Here is a 26,155-nt window from a genome sequence, read left to right as displayed (position 1 = left end):
TTGGGGGATTTTCATGATCCCTATGTGTCATATAAACTCAGGTTTACATAGGGATTGTGAATACCACATAATGATGAATGCATAATTCAGGTTACGTATTCGTAACTCAACATGATTCCAGATAATATATTTTTTAACCTAAACTGAACTGCTATGGACTGCCAGTACCCTTTATATTTATATACCCTCATTATAGGAAGTGAATAAATACAGTGGCCCCTTGTTATCCACTGGGTTTAATTTCCAGGACCCCCTGCAGATAACAAAATCCATAGATGCTCAAATCCCATACAATCCAATGTCATAACAAAATGGTGTTTCTTATATAAAATGGAAAATCAAGTTTTGCTATTTGAAATTTATGCTTTTTCTGAATATTTTCAAGCCGTGGATGCTTGAATCCATGGATAAGGAGGGCTGACTTTTACTTTCTAACATGTATCTGATGAAATGGGCTGGGATGTATAAAAGCCTATGCAAAATAAAACATTTTAATATTTAAGAATTTGTTGCTTTCACTACTTAAAGTGTAGTTTTTCATCTTCAGTGGTAGATGAGATTGTAACCTTTCCTGTCTCTTGGTTAGAGCCACTCCTCCCCCCCATTTCTCATTCCCATTCAAAGATTTTCATCTTAACTTGTCCTTTTTGTTTCTGCTGAAATCATTTTACAAGCTCAGTACAGATATATAGATAAGGCAAAATAGAAAGAATATGAGCACCTATTTTGTTCCAATTTAATTGCAGCACAACTAAAGAAGTAATCTTTTCACAATCAGAAAAGGCAAAAATTACAAATTAAAAAGAAACAGATTTAAAATTAACAAGAAAGTCCAGTTTCCATGTAACAGGTATGTTTCTTGACTGAAGGCACACACACCCTCTCTTTCAGTGGGCTCTTCTACACTGGCTGCTTAATCTGGGGCCGGTTCAGAGCAATCACGATGATGGCCACACACACCATCCCAAATCTGATGTGATGGCGTGTTGTTGTCCACATGGGCCAGCATGGCCATCACCGCATCAGCTCTGCTGGCCTGTCCCATATTCAGAGCTGCCACTGCCACTTCTTTGCAGGCAGGAGCTATATGGAAAGCCTTCTTGGTATGCCACCACTTCTGCTGAGGTCAGAAAAATGAGGCACCCATGTGGTCAATGAAGAGGGGGTAGAGTGACCCACTCCCTTGATCACATGACTGGATATCTCCAGGAGGCTGAATTGAGTTGTCCATACTTATCCACATGGCCAAAAGCACCTGAAGCACTCTAGCATTTTCTGAAAACCCCAGGGGTACTTTGGAACAAAGTCAAATCCTTCCAGGAAGTAGCTGTATATCATGGAGACTGCCAACACCAGCTTTGGGGTGAGTGTGGTGTTTTCACTAGAAGGGCTTCACTAGATATCAGTTATAGCTATGCCTTAATTTCTTATCTAGAAACAATGAGGGGAGGGTTAGCAGATATTTCTTTCTCACAAAATGGTTGAGGAGAATAGAGTTTTGTATCTCTTGTTCAACCAGGATTAGAGATTTTCTTTTCCTTTTGAATGAAAGCAAGAAACAACAAATGCTGCAAATTCACAGAGAAAGTGACATATACATTTATTTATTTTACTCCTGAGGAATCTCCAGGGTTCCATGAGTGGCACGCATTAAACAGATGATAAAACAGAAACATAAAATCAAATATATGAATAAGATTTATGGTTGGGTCCAACTGGCCAACCAGGTATTACAATAACCATATTTTGACAAATACGGTACACAAGGCAGAAAGTTAAGACATATTTCAGGATCCATTTCTAGCAACAGGAATATTTTCAAAAGGTGGTGCTCCCGCCTCACAATGTGCAGTCCCATAAACATCATACTTCACTTTTGCTCCTAGTTTACTTCCAGCTAAATGCTCTTCAAATTTTTTATCCATTGCCTGGCTTTGAGATTCAGTGAACATGCTTTTCCAGTTACCAACATGTCCTGCAGAAATTTTTTTGGAGAGGGGGAATATATATTTAATTTTAATACATATTTATTTTTGTATTTATACTGTATGACATAACAAATGACATAACATAACAATTCATCAGTAAACAAATACATCAGTAAAATACAGTAGAAAACAACTAAAAAATTGAAAGCAGAAACATCAACATAAACTACGTCTAGGTCACTAAAACTGAAAAGAGCACTAAGACGCTATCTGGGGGTTGGCGGGCAGGTCCCTAACTATGGTATCACTATCCAAAAGACCCTCTTCCTTCTGGTCACCAGCCTCAGCCCATAGGTATTTGGTAGGGGCACGAGGAGGAAGATGTCTGAAAGTAGTACGTATGCGATAAGGATAACATCCAGGCAATACAGAGCCAAGTTAAAAGCAGCACTTTAAATGAGGCCTGAAAATGTATAGTATTATATACTGAGACCTCTGGAGGACCCCACTGATCTTAGGGAAGATGTCCTCAGACTGGGGAGATAACCCCATCTTCTCCCATCCTTCCTGCCTTCCAAGAGCAAGACAACAGCTGTGGTGGTGGTAAGGCTGCTTCATCACAACAGTGAGCCCTGGGGTGGTGACAGAGAGGACCTTGGTCTCTTACACTATGTTTCAACATTTAGGATCTGAGCCTGCCTGATTATTTCAATAAAGGGCTATATAAATTAAATGAAAAATTAGTCTGAACCACAAGAATTAAATGAGTGTTATTTCTTTTGTTGTTGCTATTGTTTTATAAGAAAAAGATGTCAGATTCGCCAAACAAAGGTATACCAAAGATGTAAACCGAAAGACAACAAATATTTATGCTGTTAATAAAAACAATAACAACACCTATTGTGGAGCTTGTTCTCTCAAAAATTCAGTTTTATATTTTTATCATGACAATACTATTTCTTTTTTTGAAAAGAAAAATAAGTGCAGGTTTTGACACAGGGTACATTACAATGCATCCACAGCCAAACATTTTAGAGAAAGTGGTGCTGAGAAGAACATACACAACTTTTTTTAAAAAAGTGAATGAGATTGAATCCTTAAGTTTGTAAAATATTTGCTGCATCACAAGCTACTTTTGAAAAAGTAGTGTTGTGGTTAACAGGCATTATGATATACAAAAATGGAGAATTTTATTAAACCTACTACATGGGACAGATTGTTGGGGAATCATCACCATCTATTAGGGTGATGGGCAAACAGCATTCTTCTTATCCAGCAAGTGAAGCCAGTACTGTACAACCTTCTTGTTACCTCTTCAGAGACTAGAAATATCAAATGATGAAAGTCAAAGCCCTTGGGATGCAGCAGGAAGGTGGGAGGACATAACACCAAAGTATTATTCCATACACATACAAATAAATGGAATATCCAATAAATCTAATATAGCCTTTATTGTTGATGTGTAACTTCAAGTCATTTCTGGTTTGAAGCGACACAACCCTATTGGCCCTCCATCCATCCACCATCCAGAGGAAGAGAAAGGCAAGCCAGCTCCATCAGGCCTTACTTGAAAAGAAGAAGGCCCTCCCTCCATCCACCAACATCCAGAGGGAGAGAAGGGAAAGCCAGCTCCATCAGGCTTTGCCTGAAAAGAAGAAGGCCATCCCTCCATCCACCATCATCCAGAGGGAGAGAAGGGCAGGTCAGCTCCAGCCTCCATCAGGCCTAACCAGAGTAAGAAGAAGGGCCCTTCCTCCAGTCCATCTTCCTTGTTCCAGGCCTCTGAGGGAGAGACGATCTGCTGGACTTTCCCCCTTCTCCACTGCCATTCCCTTCTCCTTTGTGTCTTGTCTTTTTTGATTGTAAGTCTGATAGCAGGGAAATGTCTAATTAACAATTTGTAAGCAGCTCTGATAGCCTTTTGGCTGAACAGCGGGTAATAATAATAATAATAATAATAATAATAATAATAATTGGATTTGGAGCAGAATTTGTTCAGAGGGGTTTGCCCTTGTTTTCTCTGAGAGTGAGAGAGTGTGACATGCTCAAGGTCACTCAGTAGGTTTTGATGGATGATGGGGATTCAAACCTTGCTCTTCCAGTGTCCTAGTCCAGCATTCCAACCACTACACCATGCTGGCTCCCACTATAAATATCCTACCACTTGAGAAATAAACCAATGCAAAACATAGTACTATGACAATGTTTGATAAATTCCCTGAACTATTCTGGAATGAAAAAAGATACTTACCAAACATTAAGAGAGTGAAGACTGGCTTAGACAAAATAAGGTGTGCATTATGTGAATGGAAAATGATAAAACTACAAAAGCTTGCTCATGAACCATCCCAGGAAGAGAAAAAATTACATTGTACAAATATCCTTAATAAGTAACTTCTGATGAATAATCTACTGTCCCTCTTGCCCTCATCCCAGAAAGTTACCTTTGTTGAAAATAATGGCTCCAAATAATCCATGGGTTTCATGGGCTCTCTTTTTCAAAGCATCAATGCTGCTCTTTTCCACAACACCTTCAATCTCTTCTTTGTTCAGGGAAAGCCCAAAGAATTTAGCAATTTTTTGTACTCCTAAATTTAGGTTCTATAATTTATAAGGAAAAGACAGTAAATCAAACATTTCAAAATCTCACAGTGCTGGGGCACTTACATAGCAAAAATAGCATATCTATGAAATAAATGTTACACCGAGGGAGACACAGACAGAATAAAAACAAAACCCATAGACATAGAATCATAGAATCATAGAGTTGGAAGAGACCGCAAGGGCCATCCAGTCCAACTCCCTGCCATGCAGGAAATCCAGATCAAAGCATCCCCGACAGATGGCCATCCAGCCTCCGTTTGAAGACCTCCAAGGAGGGAGACTCCACTACACTCCGAGGAAGTGTGTTCCACTGTCGAACTGCCCTTACTGTCAGGAAATTTTTCCTAATGTTGAGGTGGAATCTCTTTTCCTGCAGCTTGCATCCATTGCTCCGGGTCCTAGTCTCTGGAGCAGCAGAAAAAAAGCTTGCTCACTCCTCAATATGACATCCCTTCAAATATTTAAACAGGACTATCATATCACCTCTTAACCTTCTTTTCTCCAGGCTAAACATACCCAGCTCCCTAAGGCGTTCCTCATAGGGCATGGTTTCCAGACCTTTCACCATTTTAGTCGCCCTCCTTTGGACACGCTCCAGTTTCTCAATGTCCTTTTTTAATTGTGGCTCCCAGAACTGGACACAATATTCCAGGTGGGGCCTGACCAGAGCAGAATATAGTGGCACTATTACTTCCCTTGATCTAGATACTATACTTCTATTGATGCAGCCTAAAATCGCATTGGCCTTGTTAGCTGCCGCATCGCACTGTTGACTCATGTTCAACTTGTGGTCTACTTGGACTCCTAGATCCCTTTCACATGTTGTCTCCTTAAGCCAGGTGTCCCCCATCTTATATCTGTGCATTTCATTTTTTCGCTCTAAGTGCAGTACCTTACATTTCTCCCTGTTGAAGTTCATTCTGTTAACTGTGGCCCAGCTTTCTAGTCTATTCAGGTCATTTTGAATTTTGATCCTGTCCTCTGGAGTATTAGCTATTCCTCCTAATTTGGTGTCATCTGTAAATTTGATAAGTATTCCCCCAATTTTTTCCTCCAAGTCATTGATAAGTCATTGACATATTCATCTTCAGTTCTATCCAGTGGCTTTGTGGCTTCCAAATCACTCCAGGGGTTACATGGTATATGTATCCCATTATAGCTACTAGATGATAGCATATTCTTATGATTTCTGAACTTTTTCCATGATTATTCCTAAAATCCATCTGCTTGGCTGGATAAATCTATTGACGTCTGTGAAAACTGAAGAAAAACATGTGAGCTGCTTTATCTTCAGTCTTGAAAAAATAGGTAAACATGGAATGGTGTGTCTATGCCTCACCACAGTAATGAAGTTCATATATAAGAGGTTCATGTACAAGAGGCAGGGGTGCAGTAATTCTGACAATTACCTTTCCTCTTTAACTACTTCAACTCCTTGATCATTCTGGTTGCCCTTTTAAGTATTCGGTCACATTCTACCATATCTTTTTCCAGTTGAGAAGCATACAAATTACACAGACTTGTAAATTTTTTTAAAATGTATGCTAGTTTTATAGGAACTTTGCATTCTAAATCCAATAAGGATTTAGGCCCTCCAAGAAGGATCCCAGATTTCTTCCATCACATAGATTTTTCACAAAAATCTTTGATATTTTAATGTTGTAATATGTGACTGAAGGAACCAATTCTTCAAAGAATTATCCTGCAAAGTTTAAGAAAGGGGGTAAAGTCTTATAATAGACCTTCAAAACACTTTAATTTGCTGATATGAAAAACAAATATCCATTTGAAAGTACTAAGAGAAATCACACTGGATCATCAGTGTCTGTACTTAATCAAAGCTAAGTCACAACTGAATTGGGCCTAAATCCAAACCAAGTAATTTATTCACTTACCATATTCCTATTATTTCAGTTACCTAGTTTACTGTCATTGGGTCTAAAATTTAGATTTAAGCCTTTATATTCAACAGTCCAACTACCTCTTAGGGTATTTTCCTGTTCATAACAAAAGAACACATGTAATCAATTTTCATCACTAAGATTTAGGAGATAAACTGTTATAAAATGAAATGTATATAGACTTTTGCCATAGAAATGAAATTTACTTAAAATGTCCTTTGTATTCTGTGCCTTTTGTTTTAAATGTTAAATGTTTTATGCTTTTTGATAAGCTCATTTTTCATGGCCTTTGGCTAGTACAATAAACGTTGACTTGACTTATAATGGGATTATTCTTTCCTACTGGCTTTCCTAGTAATGGAGAAATGGAAACCCATTTTTCACCTTAGGAATGAATTACAGTGCAGTGAAATATCTGTCCTTTCCTGTGTACCAGGATTTTTAATAAACATTTGCTTGTTTTATCTTATATGTGTTATGTAATGTCAAATGTATTGTTAAATGTTTAAATGTTACAATCTTCAATAAAATTTCTTTTTTAAAAAAATAAATAAATAAACATTTGCTTGTTTTGCTATGATGAACAGGTCAACAGGCAGGCCAGGTTGATCAAACCTGGTTGTTGCTTTCATTCTCATGATTTTGAGATGTGTTTTCATTGCAACCATTCCAGTAGTTCAGAAAGTATTTTTGATTCCCATACTCCAGAAGGCAATATTAACATCACCTCTTTCAGCTCTTCGTAACTGATGCCCATAACATTTTCGTCATCAATGTACTTGTCCCATCCTTTGACATAGTCAAAGTAGGAGCCTCCAGACACTGAAGAAAAAGAATAAAAAAGTGAGTTGCATGACATTATAGCTTTGGAGCCTGGCATTTTCAAGTAACTGAAACAATTCTCACCAGTGCTGCTCAGGTGCTGATCAACTTTCAATATTATTTCATATGTGAATAAACCAAAATTCAACTCAAAACATTATCCTCAGTAGAGGAAACAGTGTTGCTTCCCACAACAAACTGATTTAAGTTTTCTATAGAAATCTGGGAAAGATTTCTATGGGGAGATTTCTTGAGAACTTTTAACTCATTGATATGTGTATATTATTTGAATGTGCTAGCATTCACATCCATGAGGCAGCTGTATCTGAGGAGATTACTACTTGCAGATTTTAAACTGGACCTGGAAAAAAGTGGCTTTGGCAATATTTGTCAGACAGCTGGTCTGTCCCCTAACTACAATTAGGGTGTCCCTTTTTATTGATGGGGAAAACCTGTCAAGAAGCTCTCAATAGCACAAGTCCCCAGGTGCAAAATGTCTCTCCTGGGGCAGTCAGGTTATCAGCGATCATGTGGTGTCAGTGTCCCCTTCTCTCCCCTTGTTCCCCCTCCCCATCAGTAGCTTGATTATCTTTTTTATTTTAGGTTCACCCAGGCAGTCTAATTACCTTTTTAAAATTCTTCTCTAAAACACCCCCCTCAACACAAATCAAACTGTCGAGTAATGCTCCGGAGTTGCATGAAACAGTAAAAATAAATTAAAATAAAAATAACCCCTAGAGGGCATGCTGGATAGGGCATAGGGCAGAGAGGCAGGGTTAAGGGGGAGTCAGGACGCAAGTGTGATTATGGCCGTCATGTGATTGAGAAGATGTGTGGTGATGTGATACTACAAACAGGTATAAGCTGATTTATACTGACAAGTGTGACTGTGGTGAGAATGGGGTGAGTGCATGTACATGCATGCAACAAGGATTTAAAGCTCAAACACAGGGCCTTGAATTTAGCCCACACAAAACTAGCAATACTTATAAAGTATCAGTATCACATGCATAGTGGAACAGCTGAAATTTGGGGGTCATAGAGATATTCCCATGTTATCATAGTATTTAGCTTAAGTCCTAATTCTCTATGAAATGATACAGTTGGCATATCAACTGTAATTGATATCATAAACATTTTGCTACTTCTTGTCAACTGAACATTCCACATTGGTGAAGGACCTCCCAAATCTAGAAATCTGCTTTAGTTATTCTGCTAACTGAAGGAGAAAAATCAGAAAGTTACCAAAAGGCCTCAATGCAGCCATGTTGAAGAAAATACTTTACTTAGATGTGGAAAACATTTTCTAGTCATTTCAATTTACATTAAACATGTACAAAGCATTCTGATTCATGTCCCAAAAGATCTTGACATGATGTTTTGATGTGATAACACCTCGATCACTGACATGAAACACAAAGAACAAGTTTGGCATATATAGTTTGGGAATAGTACTAGCTCCTTATTGGTAATTTAGGGATGAAACAGACAGTCAAATAAGCAGGTTTCTGGCTGGCTTCAAGGCAGGGCATTGATATGATGCATGCCTTGAAGCCGGCCAGAAAACATACCCAACCCTCGCTATGGGGGAAAAAGCCAGACTAAAAAGGAGCTGGATTCTTCTGCTTCTTTCTGGAAAGTGTGTACCTTTGCATGTACATATAAATGCACTGACACCAGGGCGGTCTAAAGGGGTGCTGTTTCCAAATCCTAACCCTAATTGTGCACGAAAATGCCCCATTGTAGGAGCACATTTAAAAGGGATGCAGCTGCCATACCAAAGTGGTGGTGGGTGGCAATGCCCAAAAGAGAAAACATTACATCTCTCATGGACATGAGTACAACATACACAAAACAGACAGACAATGGGGTGGCATGGGGTGAAGAGGGAGCGAAGGGGGCATGAGTGTATCTTTCCTGCATCTGCATGGGCAGGCTTCTGCTCTCATGCCCTGTCCCAGTGGAGCGCTGCACATCTGAATGTGTACAGGTTCACAGGGATGGCCAGCCAATGGGGTGGCAGTTACTTGTTTCACTCCTGCAAAGGTGTGCAGGGATGGTGGGGTGAACAATTTTTTTTAAAAAAAAGTACCCAGGAGCACTGCTTGAAGCTGTGCCATGTGGTCATGACATGTACACTCCTGCCACCTTGGGAGTGGGAGGTGCAGTTGTTGGGGATTCAATGCAGCTTCAGAAAAGGCAGCTTAAGCTGCTTTTTCCTGCTCATCTGTTTCACCCCTGAGTTTGTTTGTCATAACCGTTTGTTGCTGTCACTGTCTGTGTTTTTTAAAAATAATTCTATATAAAATTGGTTTAATTGCTTATTCTGTGTGGAACCCTAGACTACTATGTTAGAGTTCACCTGCCACTGTTTCATTAAATAAATTGTTCAATTTACTATCAGAATCCATTCATGAACCTTTAAAAAATAACAAGCAAACAAACACTGCATAATATATGCTGCAAGACTGAAGAGGTACCTTTTCCATTCATATAATCTGTGAAATACTCATCCCATGTTGACATTGGAAAGGAAGATAGCTTGTTTCTAAAATGAAAAGAAGATACCATTGTGTCTTTTGGATTTCGAATCAGTACCAGCACCTGAGACACAAAGAAAGTTATCATAGTTTAAAATGTTATACTCATTTTTTAAAATAATAATAATAATAATAATGAAACCTATAATTCAGTAGAGTCTGAGTAAAACACAGAAAGGAACATTAGTTTCACACTGTCATTTTATTAATTGTATTCATATTTCAAATTAAGTTTAAAATTGCAAAATGCTCTGCTAAGTTTATAATACCCAAGTCTGTAGCCTCTTATAATACCCCACCCTGTAGGATAGTCAACATGTGATCATGATTGCAAGCAGTGATGATCATAACAGCCTGTTGTGGTTGCTGAAAAACATGCCAGTTTTACTGTGTTAGAATAGCAAACACCTGATGTGACAATAGGGATGTAAACATCTGACTATTTTATCCTTCCACATGAATACAGATAATTTCCCCACATTGTGATAAAGTGCTGTGTTTGGCCTGAATCTTTACTATGGTGAAGAAGGGATCAGGCAGACAAACTTGGCCAATCTTTGTTCATCTATCACGAATGCAGAAAAGCAGGTAATTTTCATTACAATTCTTCCATAACTGATCACTTTTTCTTTTATCTCATTTGAGTCACCAGCACATAAAACATTTGACTCGGTTAGCTATGATCAATTTGTATTTAATTTATATCTCACCTTTCTCCCAATGAGGGACCTAATTTGGGATAAATTAAGTAAAACATCTACTGATAGAAGAATTATGATGTTGTGGCAGCTCTTCTGGTACTGAGATCTGGGCTAGGATGGATTTTTCTGTCACACTCTCAGACCTGATGCATATGAAAGAGGATGTCTATCAAGCATGTTTACTGTTCCCAACATGGATTAACATTGGTTTAATTGCAAAGCTTTCCCTATCTTGTTGGTATTTCTATCTCTTACAGAGTTTCTCCATGCATTGCTGATATTTTCTGTGTGTGCATTTCCAGACTAAATAAATGAATTAAGTAGTAATGACAATTACATGCCCCACAAATTGGGAACTAGGAAAGATTCTGTATTCATGTACTCTGGTAATACTGTTTTACTGTCCCAGACAAGTCCATGGATAAATAGGTGTTAGCGTACCCTACATCTCTCTCATCAAATAGGAGGTTTAATGTTTTCATATTTCATATCTAACATCAGGCATTTTTAAAGAGGTCACAATGACCTTTGGAGTACTAGGAAGTTATACATGTGAGAAGGCATGCTGGCCCAAAGACATGTTGGGAGACCTAGATGGTGTTAAAATAGAAAGTTTTTCTTCTCACTCCATCCTCCCCAGGCTCTTCATACATCCTCTCACAACAGAGACTTAGGGCGAGAGCAGATGAGTGGGAAAGAGTGGCCCATGTCCGCTCTGGCCAGAAGTGATTCTGAACCCTGCTGACTGCATGGCCCACTCCTAAGGCAGGACATGCACACAAGGGCTGACAGGAGTCAGATTATCTAAGCTCCTTTTTGCTCTGGCCCAAAGGACCAGAGCATGGCTTCAGTGCAGCTTCCAGCCGCTGTGGAGGTATGATTCCAGGATTTTGATCTGGGAAATTAACACTATGGACCTATAGTTGTTGCAGTCCTTTGTTTCTCCTTTTTTGTGGATGAAGATGTATATTAATAAATAAATAAATAAAACTTTTATTTGTATCTCGCTTTTCTGTGACGAGACAATCAAAGCAGCTCACAACACGTTAAAATACACATTTACAACAATAGTGTCCCAAATTCCCCCTCTTAAAACAGGATTAAGCATGTTACAATTAAAATATCTATTAAAACAGAATTAAATATATATATAATGAGGACAGAGCTGGGGGCTGATATATGATGTGGGGGGCAATCATTCTGGGGCCAGACACTTTTATTCAGGAACAGCCTGCTGGAAGAGATCCGTCTTGACAGCTTATTTAAAGCTGTCTAAGCTGGCAATTTGACGGATCTCGTCTGGCAGGCCATTCCATAGTCTGGGAGCAGTTGCAGAGAAGGCCCTCTGGGAGGTAGCAGTCAGTCTGGTTTTTAAAGGCTGCAATAGATTCCTCCCAGAGGACCTGAGGGTGCGGGGCAGATTATATGGGAGCAGGCGATCCCTCAAATAGGTTGGACCCAAGCCATGTAGGGCTTTAAAGGTTATAACCAATACCTTGTATTATGCCCGGAAACTAATAGGCAGCCAGTGAAGAGATTTTAGGATGGGTGTTATTCGGTCACTCCTAGTTTTTCTGGCGACCAGCTTGGCTGCCATATTTTGCACTAGTTGAAGTTTCTGGACTAGGCACAAGGGTAGCCTCATGTAGAGAGCATTACAGAAATCAAGTTGTGAGGTTACCAGTGAGTGTACAACAGATTCTAGGTCCTTTACTTCCAGGAAAGGGCGCAGCTGGCATATCAGCCGAAGCTGATAACAGGTGCTCCTGATTGTCACATTCACCTGATTTCTCATGTGAAGCGACGGGTCTAGGAGCACCCCCAGACTGCGAACACACATATTGGTCATTTCCAGTTTGTTCACCACTGTTTTGCTTCCCATTTTGGTTGGCACATATTAGCTGACAATAGAGTTGATTCTGTCTGTTTGTATTGTAGCAGTTCAATTGGAATTGAATCTATTCCTGATGATTTATTCTTCCCAATTTCTCTTAATGCAGCTTCCATCTAACTTTTTAGAATTTGGAATTCATCTTCATATCTTCAATCCATTTTTTCATCTCTTTTATATAACTGTGCATTGCATCCAATGTCTTTTTATTTCTTCTTCATCTTGATCTGGATCTTAATAAGTTGTATACAAAACATAAATGAATTTCATGGGACTTGGATACCATATCCAAGATATCTCATTATGCATATGCAGATATTCCAAAATCCAGAACATCTCTGGTCCCAAACATTTCAGAAAAGGGAAATTCAACCTGTATTACATTAAAGTCACCACAGCACAAAGTGCTATAGTCAGCACTGTGTAGTCTTTATCCATAGATTCAGCCATCCACGGCTTGAAAATATTTTTAAGAATATATACATTCTAAAAAGCAAATCTTGCTTTTGCCATTTTATATAGGGAACATTATTTTATTGTGCCATTGTATTGAATAGGATGTGAGCATTCACAGATTTTGGTATCCATGCAGGAATACTAAGGGCCCACTGTATATGCACTCACCTTGGCTTTATTTCTGAAAATAGACGTAGGCAGCATGTGAGGATGAAGATGAGTTACAATGATTCTTCGGGAAGGTAGTTTTTCCATCTTCTGTAGTAAAATAAGAAATAAACACCACAGTCAAACAAGTGTAATAAATTCAAAACATTGCAACCACCATATCATCTATTGTTAACGCTATCTTGGTGTGTGTGTGTGTGTGTGTGTGTGTGATTGTTCAGTATTGCTATCATCATTTTTCTGTACCTTTGAGAAACATATAAGACAGGGGACAGCTAAAGACATATTTGGTTCCTTTAGCAAGTTATCATTACTGCACAGTGCTAATAGGACTGGCATGTAAATGAAAAGATCGATAGAAGTAATAAAATTAATCCATGCATTAAAACTAGGGAAGGAAAACAAACAGGAAGATTAGTACAAAAAGACAGTAAATGGAGGGGTAAATGTTCATGGAAATGAGTATGTGTGAACAGAAACCTTGGTAGGCACATAGGAGCTGCCAAACCCAAAGTTACACAGTTGGAGGATGGTAAACTGGGAAGAGCAATATTGTCTTGGGAGGCATTTGTGCCTGCCAATTGCTTGGCAGAACTTTTTTGTTGTTAACTGCCCTCGAGTTGCAGAACATATTACTCCCAAATTCAGGAAAGCATTTTCATTAGCAAAATACAATGGCGGTTTACAGACCACCAGAAAGTACGCGATGAGCGCGTACTAGGGTTAGGAAGGGGCGGTGCTTCCACATCCCCCTAACCCTAGTACGCGCTCCACGCGCACAAAATGGCGGCGGCCATTCCACATGGCTGCCGCCATGATTACATCACGACCGCGCCGCCTCCACACGAGGCGGCGCGGTTGTGACGTATTGAGGCTGCGCCACAGCACATAGTGTGCCTTTTCTCCAGCCCTGGAAGAAGCGCGATTTCCGCGCTCCTTCCTCGGAGCGTCCGGGAGACGCGCGGTGTGGCAGCTGCAGCTCCTGGATGCTGCAAGCGGTGGTGGCAGGAGAGCGCTGCTTCTCGGCGGTATGTAACCTGCCAATGTTTCACCGTTGGTACCCCTGGAAGGAAGAGTTAGGACTCCTTACCAACAGTGTTTATGTTCTTGTGAAGCAAATAATGTGGAAACAGCCAGCCATGTTTTATTGAATTGCCTCTTTTATTGTGATAGCTTCAATTTTTATTATGCCAGTCTTACAAAACAAAACAAAACAAAAAACCAAACACGTTCCTGTCAGATCTGAGCATATATAGAAACACATCTTCAGTCTAATCCGAACTCCACAATTACAGCCAGATTTTTAAACTTTGCACAGCTGCTATTGTTTGTTGTAGCAGGTCATTGACTAAACAACATATTTTGTAGTTCTCATAAATCCAGTACCTTTCTTATCTTACTATTATTTTAAAATATATGGTATTTTCATAATAATAATAATAATAATAATAATAATAATAGGATTTATTTATATACCGCCCAATCACTGGGAATCCGAGCGGCTTACAACAGAGGGGATAATAGACGGTTCCCTGCCCTCAGGTTTACAGTCTAAAAGACACGACACAAAAGGAGAAGGGAATGGTGAGGGGGGGAGGGGATCAGGTCCAGCATTCTTCTCTCCCTCTCAGGCCTGGACCAAGGCAGATCAAAAAAATGTGTTTATTTGAGAAACTGTGGTAAAGTATGGTTATGTATGGTGATGAGCAGTAAATGCAATAAGGTAAATGATAAGAATGGGTCAGAGTATGGAATGCTGGGAGTGTATCTTTAGTGTATCCTTAGGACTGTATCTTGGCTTTGGTGAGGCTTCCGAACTCTTAGGACGCATGCATCATTTAAACAGCATACTTCCAAAGTGACCTGAAGCAGTTTTATTTTAGCCAGTTTGTATGGGGCCCTAAATACATTAAAGGCACCAGATTCTGTATTATTTTGGAAGCTAAGCAGGGTCAGCCCTGGGTAGTACTTGGATGGGAGACTGCTGATTAGTACCAGATGCTGCAGGCTATACTTCAGAGGAACGAACTGGCAAAACCAACTCTTAAGTATTCCTTGCCTAAGACGAGCCTATGAAATTAATTGGGTCACCATAAGTTGAAAGCAGGGAACTTGAAGTCACATACACACACTCACAAGGTGGCTAGAGCCTGAATTGTGACATGTTTATATCTCTAGCAAACTATGAAATGAACATTATAAATAATTCATGTGTTTCAACTTTTTTCATGCCAACTTATCGAGTATGAAAACAGTACCTGGCAGAGCCTATCAGAAGAAGTTATAGCTGCCTTAGCCCTGGGCCCTTCTGAAGAACAGTGTATGTGCTTGCACATATTATTCTAAGATACTTTGTTCACAGGACTATGGCATTCTTATGTGGTCTCTTGTGAGGCATTTGAGTAATAGTTTTTAATTTAAATGTAATGTGAAATACATCAAATGCTTTGCTGGTGTGCCTTAGAGAGTACTAGGGTAGGTGTTTGATACTGAGAAGTACTTGCCTCAGGTGAACACACACCACCCTAACCAAAGCTCAGTAGGATTTAACACAGCTAGAATGTACACATACATTCTAGCTTATTCCCACTTTCCATGTGTGATCCAGACTGCTGAATGTTTGGTGTCTGTGTGTGTGTGTGTGTGTGTGTGTGTATGTGCGCACTGCGTGCACGCGCCTTCAAGTTGCCTGTTGACTTATGGCAACCTCACAAATTTCATAGGTTTTTCCTAGGCAAGAGGAGGACTTGCCAGTTTCTTTCTCTGAAATATAGCTAATGCTGACAGCATACAAGCACTGGTCCTAAAAGAAAATTTGACAATCTGTGTTTTTGAAAATAACATCTTGGAAGGAATTTCAAATGAAGGCTTCCTCCTCAAGTTTCCAGAGAAAATGTTGTGCATTATAATAATTTATATAACTATTTGACATGTGGACAACAGTGAATTTTAAACTGTTTTACTTTCATGAAAAATGATATGCTATACCTCTGGGGCACACAGATAAACCCTGCCCAAGATACCTGCTGCAAAGATGCCTGCTGTGGTGCTTCTATCTACAGGCACAAGTGAAAGCCGCTTTGAATTCTGTTTTGTGAGAAAGGTGGACTATAAATGCAATAAGTAAATAAATACTATTTCTCATGTTTAACTCACACACTGATACCATACAAGCTTCTAGTCATGTATTCCCCAAAAGCAAGATAACTTTTTATTTTGAAAGCAACATATCTGACAGATATCCAACAACTGCTCCTTCACAAGTTTGCATAGAAAGCATTACAGTCATTTGAACTATTTCATTTCTGTTCCCTTTATGGTGAAAAATTCTTCAGAGAGTAGCCATAACATAATTTCCAGTTTTTCAGATTACAAAACAATTAGCTTAATTTAGTAATGTTACTGGGACAATATATCTTTTCAGGTATTATTATGTTTGAACAGGAGCCCTTCCCAATTATCCCATATGTTCATTCCTGCTTCCTGCTTACACATAATGACTAACAAGTCTAAAATAAATGATATAATAGCTAATAATCACTTTTGCAGCTGAGCTCACTGCCAAAGCCAATGTAGTGAAAATAGTGAACATGCTTGCAACATCATCATTGAGTGATTCTATCCAAGCTAAATAAATAGGACAGAGCTTTCACAATAAGCAATGGGAGTGTATTATTGTCCGATGCTTCAAAAAACTTACTTCATAAAGAGGTTGACTTCCAGATAAAAGTTATTTGGAAACAGTATGGAAATGATATTTGATAGGACCATGTCCTTCTCCCTGGTTGATGGACTTGTTATTGTAAGAATTCTTCCTTGATAATCACTCTGGGATGTAGAAGGACCACCTGTTCAGTACCCTAAATCTAGGGTTGCCAGTTTAGATCTTGGTCAGGGCTTTTGTCATTTTTCCAGAAACAAGAACAGGACTAGGTTCTCAGCTATGCCCCCTTCCCTTGCTCTCCACCAGCAAGGCAATAACCTTATTGTGAGGGATAGCTGAAGCAGAAAGTTAGAGTTTGGAAGGAGAGGGAGGACATGTACCTCCATCTGGCTTAATGTAGCATTATGGTACTTCATTGTGCTCCAGGGTCTGTTAATTATGAAAGTTACAGGACCCCCATCCCAGATCTAGGGATGGAAAGAATTTTAGAAAATATTTGAAAAATGAGCAAAAAAGAAAAGAAAAAAAGAATTCTGGGCTGGTAAAAATCTTCACAGTTAGGACTTATTCTGTGCAAGATTTGCACATGGTTGTTTTGTACAACCCCCCCCCCCCACACACACACACAGAGAATTTTCTGCACAAGTAGGAGAGAAATCCCACTTCTGAACACATCTTTAGTTATCATGTGAGAATACAGACAATCTCTTCCAACTTGGGAATCTGATTCTGCACACCTTTTGCAATATAGCTTTGCACATAAGTGAAAGCGGGCTCGATATTTTCAAACAACAACAAAGTGTCTTGTGACAGATTAAACATTCAAATTTATTATAGTCAGAGTCATTATTGTTTGAGCCACTCTAACCTTGAATTTGTCTGGATCACCAAACTCAAGGCGTGGTGTTATGGCTAATTCCCTTGCAATACTAATTCTCTCTTCCACTTCTTCTTCTGTATATTTTGCAGCTGTGATTGACAAGTGGTTTAGGATGTGTTCAACCCAGTTGGTACCTGAAAAAGATGAAAAATGGGTGGAATACATGCTTGAGGCTACTGTTCGTGGCATGTTGTTACTTAAAACTCTGCATCTGTGGATCCTGCAGCTCAATTATAATTTCTACCATCAGGGCTAATTCAAGACATTTTGCTGCCTGGGGCAAAGCCTAAATAATACACTATATCCAATATATTTTAAAAAAATCTCATTGCACCATTCAGATGACTAGTTCAGTTCCTGGTATCATCCCTTTTTTCTTGTATACTTTCTTAGACATACAGATCTGAAATTAGACAAACTCAGGTGGGAAACTGGGATGAGAAGAAGAGCTGATGGGATAAACAAAAAAGGAAAAACAACATAGAGCAAAACAGAAGCAGGCAACAGGAGAGGAGGGAGTGATAAATAGACAGAAAGGACACAAATGAGAAAGAATCAGAAAATTCACTATTGCAGACGTTCTTAGCCAGGGGTCCATGTATATGGTTCAGGGGATCCACAAACTGGGTGCACATTTTTTCTTCAATTTACTTTCTATTGCTTTGGATTCCCCTGTGGTCTCTAAAGGAGGGCCCATGGCTACACTACTCCTGAGTTCTTTCAGTCCTCACTTTCTTAATGGGAAGGGTGTCTATGTGTAAGGGGAAAGGGAAAATCAGCACAAAGTATGAAAGTAATGTGTTACAATGACGAAGGCTATGCATAAGGAGACATTTGTGTTTCCTTAGCTACATATTCTGATGTTTCTTTGATAAATCCTGTTACAGGATTATGGGCTCACAAAATGGTGAAGGAGGACTGGAGGAGGAATATCACACATTCCCTGTGAGCTTCCATGCTGCCTTGTCTTTCTGTTACTGTTGAGGGCAGGAAGGAAGATAAGAGAAAGACTACAGGTCAGTTTACGCTACACATAATACCATGATGACATTTTGAAGTTTATCACACACATTATTTTCCCCATTATGAGAATAAGAAGGGGACTCTCGAGGCCACGCACGACAGGGAAAAAACGGATTTTATCACACAGCAAATTGTCCTCAAAATGGCTGCGTTCCATTCCATGACACCAAGCCATCCCCATTCAGTGCTGAGGGGTGCCATTTTGCTCCGTTGGAAGACTTCCAACCCGAACATTTAATGCTCCTCAACAGTGAATGAGGATGGCTTGGTGCTGCGGAATGGAACGGGCCATTTTGAGGACAATTTGCTGTGTGATAAAATACATTTTTACCTGGTGGTGCATGGCCCTGAGAGTCCCCTTCCTGTTCCCATAACGGGAAAAATAATGTGTGCGATAAGCTACTTTATCTTATATGATTGCATCCAGTGTAATCTTGAGCTTTGTAGTTTGTTGAAGCACTAGAGCTCTCTGAGAATTCTAAATACTACTTGCTAAGCTGCATATCCAGGAGCCTCACTAGGGGTGTCTGGGGTGTGTGTAGGCCGTACCAGGTGACACCCTAATTGGAATAATGCTGCTGTTCCCCAAATGTTGAAGGCATGGGGTAAAGAGCAGCTCAGTGCACAGAGAAAACAGTGAGTGAAGTGAGTGCCTCCTTCTGCACACACTGGGACTTGGGGGGCATGGACTTCTCTCCTTCCCTCACTTCCCTTTGCCATAAGCCTGGAAGAAGCTACCTGGCAGGAAGGAAAGGCAAACAGCAGATGGGGAGGCAGTGAGGAGGCACTGATGGCAGAAACATGAAATCAGCCCCACTGCTGTTAATAGCCCATCTCTTTGGGGTCTGACTCCCTGTTTCTACCAATGCCACTACTATACATCTCTTTGTGGTGCCAGTGACTCCCAAAGAGATGGGTTATCAGCAGCAATAGTGGTGTCATGGTGTGGCCAACTCCATGTCCCTGCTTCCACCTCCATTGCTGGTAACCTATCACTTTTGGGGGGAGATTAAAAGTATTTTGGGGTGTATGTGTTAAAAATAGAAGGTATGCATACTTGGAGATGGAGATTACTTATAGCCCTCGTTGCTGTTCCAGACCTTCAGCATTACCCTGTATGTTTTACATCAGAGATCCGGGAAGGTGACAACTGTCCTTGCCCCAGGTGCCCAACTGTAGCCAGTCAATGCCCAGGTACTTTCCCTCCTCCTTAGCCACTAATCCTCAATTTTTATTTTTTCAGTTTCCCAACTGCAACCAGAAGAGCTCATGTGCCTTCCTGCCCCCTTGGCCACTACTTAGCTGTGGGAGGTTATACTGGGACTGTCAAATATATTTGCACTGTGGGATGTTGTTCATGAAGGTGTTGCATATCTCCTTCCACAATGTCTATTAAAGTACATACACCAAGGGTTTTTCACAGATATCACAATTGGATTCGAACCAAAATTACCTTTTCTCTACAATAGTCTTAGTGACATAAAATTCTTATTAAAGAAGGGGAGGAGACTTTAAACTTAGACATTAGGACATAGTCCTTAGCAGCTTCATTTTTTTAATAGCAGGGCAACAATGGGTGTAAAAGAATGGGTATAGTTTGCTGTAGATGGTGAGGAACAACACTGCTAGTTGCATGCTGCATAGCTATGGCATGAGGAAAGTCCATGTAGTCATGCTAGCAGAGCACTATGTTCCACCATGTTATTATTATTGTATCTTTGCTGTTATGCTGTTTGCCATCACATGCTGGCTACTACTCCTGACTGCTAATCAAGAATGTTCATATGGTAAGAAATATCACTTTGTTGTTCTTTTTTAAGTGAATAGGAATCGCCTGAGGAAAAGCACAATTTGTGCTTTCTGCACAGCAAGATGAAAATAGTAGGCTTTCAGCTGGTTTGGCAACATGCCCCATCTATCCACCCACATTTAATGGAAGCCAGGATGAGGAGCAACATTTCTTATCTAATGAGTTCTTTGAGCAACTGTTTCTTCTAAGTAGAACAAGATTGTTTAAGAATTTTAAATTTAAGAAGATTCTAAATTTCAGTTTGGTTCAAGACATGTAAAGTTAAACTGTAAAGAACAGCTCATGAAGTATATTGCTTCAAGTGCTTCAGTCATTTCAGCACATTTCCTCCATAGGTATTGGTACTGGGCTGGGGGCAGAAATATGATGTTCTGTTATGCTTCTGCAGAGGACTGTAGTAAGGTACCAGTGGCTGCAGAAGGGAATAGAAGATAGGACATTTTCCTTTTCTAGTAGTAGTACTATCAGTAGTAGTCAGGGCTCGACTAATCATTAAGCAAAATAAGCATGTGTTTAGGGCATCTAGGGAAGGGGGACACCACAGAAATTTTCCATTGCTGGATTTATCATGGACCATATAGTGCAAAACTGCAGATGAAGCAGCTGAACCAGGTTTCACAAAAACAAACAAAACAAAAAACAAACAAACAAACAAACAACAAAAAACAAGGCTGCCACAATAAATGAAAAAATTATATAAACATATACATAAAAATAAAAATAATAAAAGTAATAATAGAGATTAATGATATACATTAATTTTGAGAATACAACAAAATTAGAATCTGGTAATTAGTAAACTGTCATACCGTTCTCTAAGGCGTATACAGTGGACCCTTGTTATATGCTGGGGTCTGGTTCCAAGATCCCCTGTGGATAACAAAACCTATGGATGCTCAAGTCCTATTAAATATAATGACATAGCAAAATGGTGTCCCTTATACAAATTGGAAAATCAAGGTTTGATATTTGAAATTTATACTTTTTTTGAACATTTTCAAACCATAGATGCTTGAATCTGTTTATAAGAAGGGCTGACTATATATTCATTAGATATATTAGATATATTAGAATTGGATATACAAGGGAGCACCAATATTGTTTAAGTGTTTAGGGCCTATAAAGGTCTTACTCTGTTGTGATTGCTGCTGTTGCTGTTGCTTCTTCTTCTTTGTCTCCTTCTTCTTGTGTGCCTTCAATTCATTTCTGACTTACGGCAGCCTAAGGTGAACCTATCATGAGGTTTTCTTGGCAGAATTTTTTTCTGAGGGGGTTTGCCTTTGCCTTCCTTTAAGGCCTAGAGAGTGTGACTTGACCAACGTCACCCAGTGTGTTTCCATGAGTAGAGATTCGAACCCTGGTCTCTCCCATCCCCATGGTCCTAGTCCAACACTCAGTCCACTACACCAACCTGGGTTCTGAATTTCTTTGCAGTGTTTTTAAACATGTTTTTTTGGCTTATTTTAATTGTATTGTTTTGAAACATTTTTTTCTTTTTAATGTTACATTTTAAAATATGCTAATGTTATTAACAATTTAATTACATTTGAATGTTTAGCTTTTGTATGTTTTAGGTATATTATATTTGTTTCAATCTGTAAGCCACTATGACCCTTAGTTTTGAGAGAAAAGACAAGATATAAATAATGTTAACAACACCAACATTTAATTTTACAACATTGAAATGCCAATCTAAATATGATGGTGATTTTCTCCCATGGTCTAACTTCATTTACAAGCCACATTTTACAACCCATTTACATAGCTACTCACCTGTTTTACGGTATCCACACAGGAAGATATCATCAACCCTGGCTTCAAAGGTTTCAAGAGCTTGGATAGTTTCAGGTTTACAAGCAGCTACAGGAAACAAAATACCTTTATAAGTAAAATACGTCTGTTCTGGGGTCAGTTTGTGACTATCAGACACAAACTTGTCCAGAAAATCCACAGAACTTTTCCAAGACTTGGTCATCTCTGTATCTCCTAGCCTATGCACCTAGACAGAGTGAGGCTAAGAGCTGAGCTGTTACTCCTAAATAAACCAATATGCAAATCATCAAACGCTCATACACACACAGGGGTTTGGTTTCTGAATTTCACATGCTCTGGTCCTATCAGCACCTAGCTGTCAAGAAGGCAAATAACTTTTTAGTCAAGTAGGCTTTTAATGAGTAATTGCTTACTAGTAGCCTCCATAGAGGAGGTCTGTGCTCTATTTTTAAAAAACATTTGTATGCTTTTGAATTATTTTATACTGATTTCATAGACAAGCCATGTGAGTATGAAATGTCAGTATGCAAAGGCATCTTGTACCACCTTTGAGACTAACTGAGCAAAAGTTTAAAGTGATGATCTCTAAAACTTTAATAATAATAATAATAATAATAATAATAATAATATAGTTTATTTATATACCGCTATTCCAAGCATCATAGCGGTGAACAGCAATAATAACAATACAACAGTAAAAACATTGTAAATCACAAAATACAACCCCCCATACAACATCATATACTAAAACCAGATAAAATCCCTATAAAAACATCCCCATACAAGTGGCAGAATAGATGACATACACCAATTGCATAGCCAGGGGGGAAAGTATGGTCAGCAGGCTCATGGGGGAAATGCCTGGCGGAATAAAAAAGTCTTTAGATCGCTCTTAAAACCGTCAAGGGACGTGACTGCACGAAGCTCACAAGGGAGAGAGTTCCAGAGCTGAGGGGCCGAAACTGAAAATGCCCTCCGAGACATAATATACCTAGTCTCTGGAACTCTTAAGAGATGTTTCCCTCCCGATCTGAGAGTGCGGGGCGGATTGTATGGGGAGAGGCGGTCCTCCAAGTACCCTGGGCCCAAGCCATTTAGGGCATTATAGGTGATAACCAACACCTTGTATTGCGCCTGGAAGCAAATATTTTAAATTTTATTGTCAGGTTTTAAACAATCCTGTTCTTTTTGTGAGCTGCCTTGCATCCCACACTAGAAAAAAAGGTGCCATATAAATGGAATGAAAGAAGGAAGGAGTTACAGTGCATCTTCAATGAAGAACGTAAACACAAGATTTTTTTTTAATAGTCCATTAACCAGTGATATTATCAAGTATAGTCTTGAAACACATGTCCTAAGTCACATACATTCTGAGAATACGCAACCATAAGAGATCTTTGAAGCCTGGAAGTATTGCAGCCAGAGATTGATCCCAGTAAATCCCACTGATGGACAAAAATCTATTTCTCAGGAGAGTACATCACATGGAGCTTTTTGGGGATTTTCCGGCTCAGTTCCGATGTGACTGCACTTCCATCAATGTGCATTCACGTCGTAAAGTTAATGTGTTATCAGACGCCATTCCTTTCTATGGATCTGCTCCCCTCCTTCACCCTGCCGCCTATCCCATCATCCCCTGCATCCTCCTAGACCGCGATCTGCTCCTCTTCTTCAGCCTACCACCAATCCCATCTTCCCCTGCCTTCTCCTAGACCCCAATCTGATCCCCTCCTTCACCCTGCTGCCTATCCCATCATCCCCTGCATCCTCCTAGACCCCAATCTGCTCCTCTTCATCAGCCTGCCACCAATCCCATCATCCCCTGCCTTCTCCTAGACCCCGATCTGCTCCCCTCCTTCACCCTGCTGCTTATCCCATCATTCCCTGCGTCCTCCTAGACCCCGATCTACTCCCCTCCTTCACCCTGCCGCCTATCCCATCATCCCCTGCCTTCTCCTAGACCCTAATCTGCTCCCCTCCTTCATCCTGCCGCCTATCCCATCATCCCCTGCATCCTCCTAGACCCTGATTTGTTCCTCTTCTTCACCCTGGCACCTATCCCATCATCCCCTGCATCCTCCTAGAGCCCTATCTGCTCCCCTCCTTCACCCTGCCGCCTATCCCATCATCCCCTGCATCCTCCTAGAACCTGATTTGCTCCTCTTCTTCACCCTGCCACCTATCCCATCATCCCCTGCATCCTCCTAGAGCCAGATCTGCTCCCCTCCTTCACCCTGCCGCCTATCCCATCATCCCCTGCATCCTCCTAGACCCCGATCTGCTCCCCTCCTTCACCCTGCCACCTATCCCATCATCCCCTGCCTTCTCCTAGATCCCAATCTGCTCCCCTCCTTCACCCTGCCGCCTATCCCATCATCCCCTGTGTCCTTCTAGACCCCGATCTGCTCATCTCCTTCAACCTGCCACCAATCCCGTCGTCCCCTGCCTTCTCCTAGATCCCGATGAAGGATGACAGCTAAGGAGGAGGCAGGGAAGGAGGGCAGCTTCCAGAGCCCCACTGAGCATGTGCAAGGTTGCTGATTCAAATCTTTGAACCCTCAAAGTATGCTCTGGTGTGGTAATACAATGTGCACTCACTCTCCTTTGCTTGAATCTGCATCACATGACTTGCTTGGAATAGAACTGACTTTGCTTCCCCCTCAATTCAGAAGGGCAACATAAAGGCAACCAGGTGTGGTAAAACATCATGTTTTAACCTTAATTTGCATTGCTAGACAGGAGTGTCTCTGGATCTGGTGTGAAAAAACATCACGCTTTGCATTGCTAGAACAGGAGTGACTGTGGATCTGAGCTGTAACCCCCCCTACATGTGATAAGGTCTAATGTGGGGATGTAAACAAATGCAAAACAATTATAAATTATATATGCAGTAAATTTGGGGATTGCAAATGTTAGCCCTTTATAAATTTCAAAAAAGTGAGTAAAAATGTCTAGAGATGTAAATACAAAATGGGAATAGAAACAAACTCAGTTGTGAAAAGCAGAGGCAGAGGGATTATTATCATTCATGTCCTTGTTGATTTAAGATATTTGTGTGTGTATTTGTGTGTGTGTGTGTGTGTATGTTTGTGTTTTTAATGTGTGTATGTTTTTAGATGTGATTTTAGAATATCTGTTAATTACACATGTACTCACGGTTTTATCTGTATTGATATTATGACTAATTGTATAGATATATTGTGTATTTGATGGACCTGTGATCTGCTTTGATCACCATGGAAAAGCGGTATATAAATAAAAATTTTATTTATTATTATTATTATTACATGTGTGTGTGCGTTATAAGTGAAATACTTCTGCTCTGGGGTCAGTTTGTGACTATCAGACACAAACTTGTCCAGAAAATCCACAGAACTTTTCCATGGTAGAAGAAATGGGAGAGCATTCATAAATGAAGTGCAGTCACCTATCCCTTCCCTTGGAGCTTGTTGTTATGTGTCTTCAAATCATTTTCAACTTACAATGACCCTAAAGAGAAACTATCACAAGGTTTTCTGGGACTGAGAGTGTGTGACCTGCCCAAGGTTGCCCAGTACATTTCCATAGCAAAGTTGGGAAATCAAATCCTGAACTCCAGAGTCACAGTCCAATGCTTAAATCAATGCACCATACTGGCTATTGGAGCTACATTGTCTGAACTACTCCCCACTTCCTCCCTGCCACTGATATGCAGCAGCAGCAGCAGTCTCCCCCAGGGCTTGACAGCTGTGGGTGCATAGGGTGGTGGTGGTGGGTTTGTATGTTGCACAAAGAGTTACAGAATAACAGCTTGCACTCTGCCTAGAAAAGGAGGCATGAGCATGTAAATCACATTTATGTGTCTGCACACCCCTAACTGGATTCTGGCCAGTATTAGCTGTATTCATGAGCCAGATTAAAAAGAGTTGAAAATATACCTTTCTGAATATAGAAGATTTTTGAGCCCAGACGTTTGAAATATGTTCAGAACACATACAGGCCAAGATGACAGATG

At 40.0% G+C, this 26,155-nt stretch overlaps 1 protein-coding gene across 1 annotated transcript; it reads right to left on the bottom strand.

Moving 5' to 3' along the window:
• Window positions 1-1,773: 1,773 nt before the first annotated feature.
• On the bottom strand, window positions 1,774-22,363 carry LOC149310905 (sulfotransferase 6B1-like). Its single transcript, XM_089528417.1, has 7 exons — window positions 22,162-22,363; window positions 17,544-17,689; window positions 13,012-13,101; window positions 9,736-9,859; window positions 7,161-7,255; window positions 4,373-4,529; window positions 1,774-1,975 (listed from the first exon to the last, which is right to left on the bottom strand). The coding sequence occupies exons 1-7, from the start codon at window positions 22,361-22,363 to the stop codon at window positions 1,788-1,790; spliced, it is 1,002 nt and encodes a 333-aa protein (XP_089384543.1). The 3' UTR covers window positions 1,774-1,787.
• Between the last annotated feature and the right edge of the window lie 3,792 nt (window positions 22,364-26,155).

The sequence above is a fragment of the Sceloporus occidentalis genome, unplaced genomic scaffold (genome assembly GCF_023333645.1).
Source record: "Sceloporus occidentalis isolate IW3139 unplaced genomic scaffold, rSceOcc1.0.p SCAF_6, whole genome shotgun sequence".
Lineage (NCBI taxonomy): Eukaryota > Metazoa > Chordata > Lepidosauria > Squamata > Phrynosomatidae > Sceloporus > Sceloporus occidentalis.
Note: the sequence above shows the minus strand (reverse complement) of the source record. Positions and strands in the feature narration are given on the sequence as shown.

What these genes read in the sequence shown, in the direction of transcription:
- LOC149310905 (XM_089528417.1), bottom strand. Translation starts at nt 22,363, where the DNA reads ATGACCAAGTCTTGGAAAAGTTCTGTGGATTTTCTGGACAAGTTTGTG. An exon ending in TTTTCAGAAATAAAGCCAAG is followed by an intron (nt 9,860 to 13,011) that starts GTGAGTGCATAT and finishes TTTGTGTCTCAG; the next exon opens with GTGCTGGTACTGATTCGAAA. An exon ending in GTTACGAAGAGCTGAAAGAG is followed by an intron (nt 4,530 to 7,160) that starts GTGATGTTAATA and finishes TATAAATTATAG; the next exon opens with AACCTAAATTTAGGAGTACA.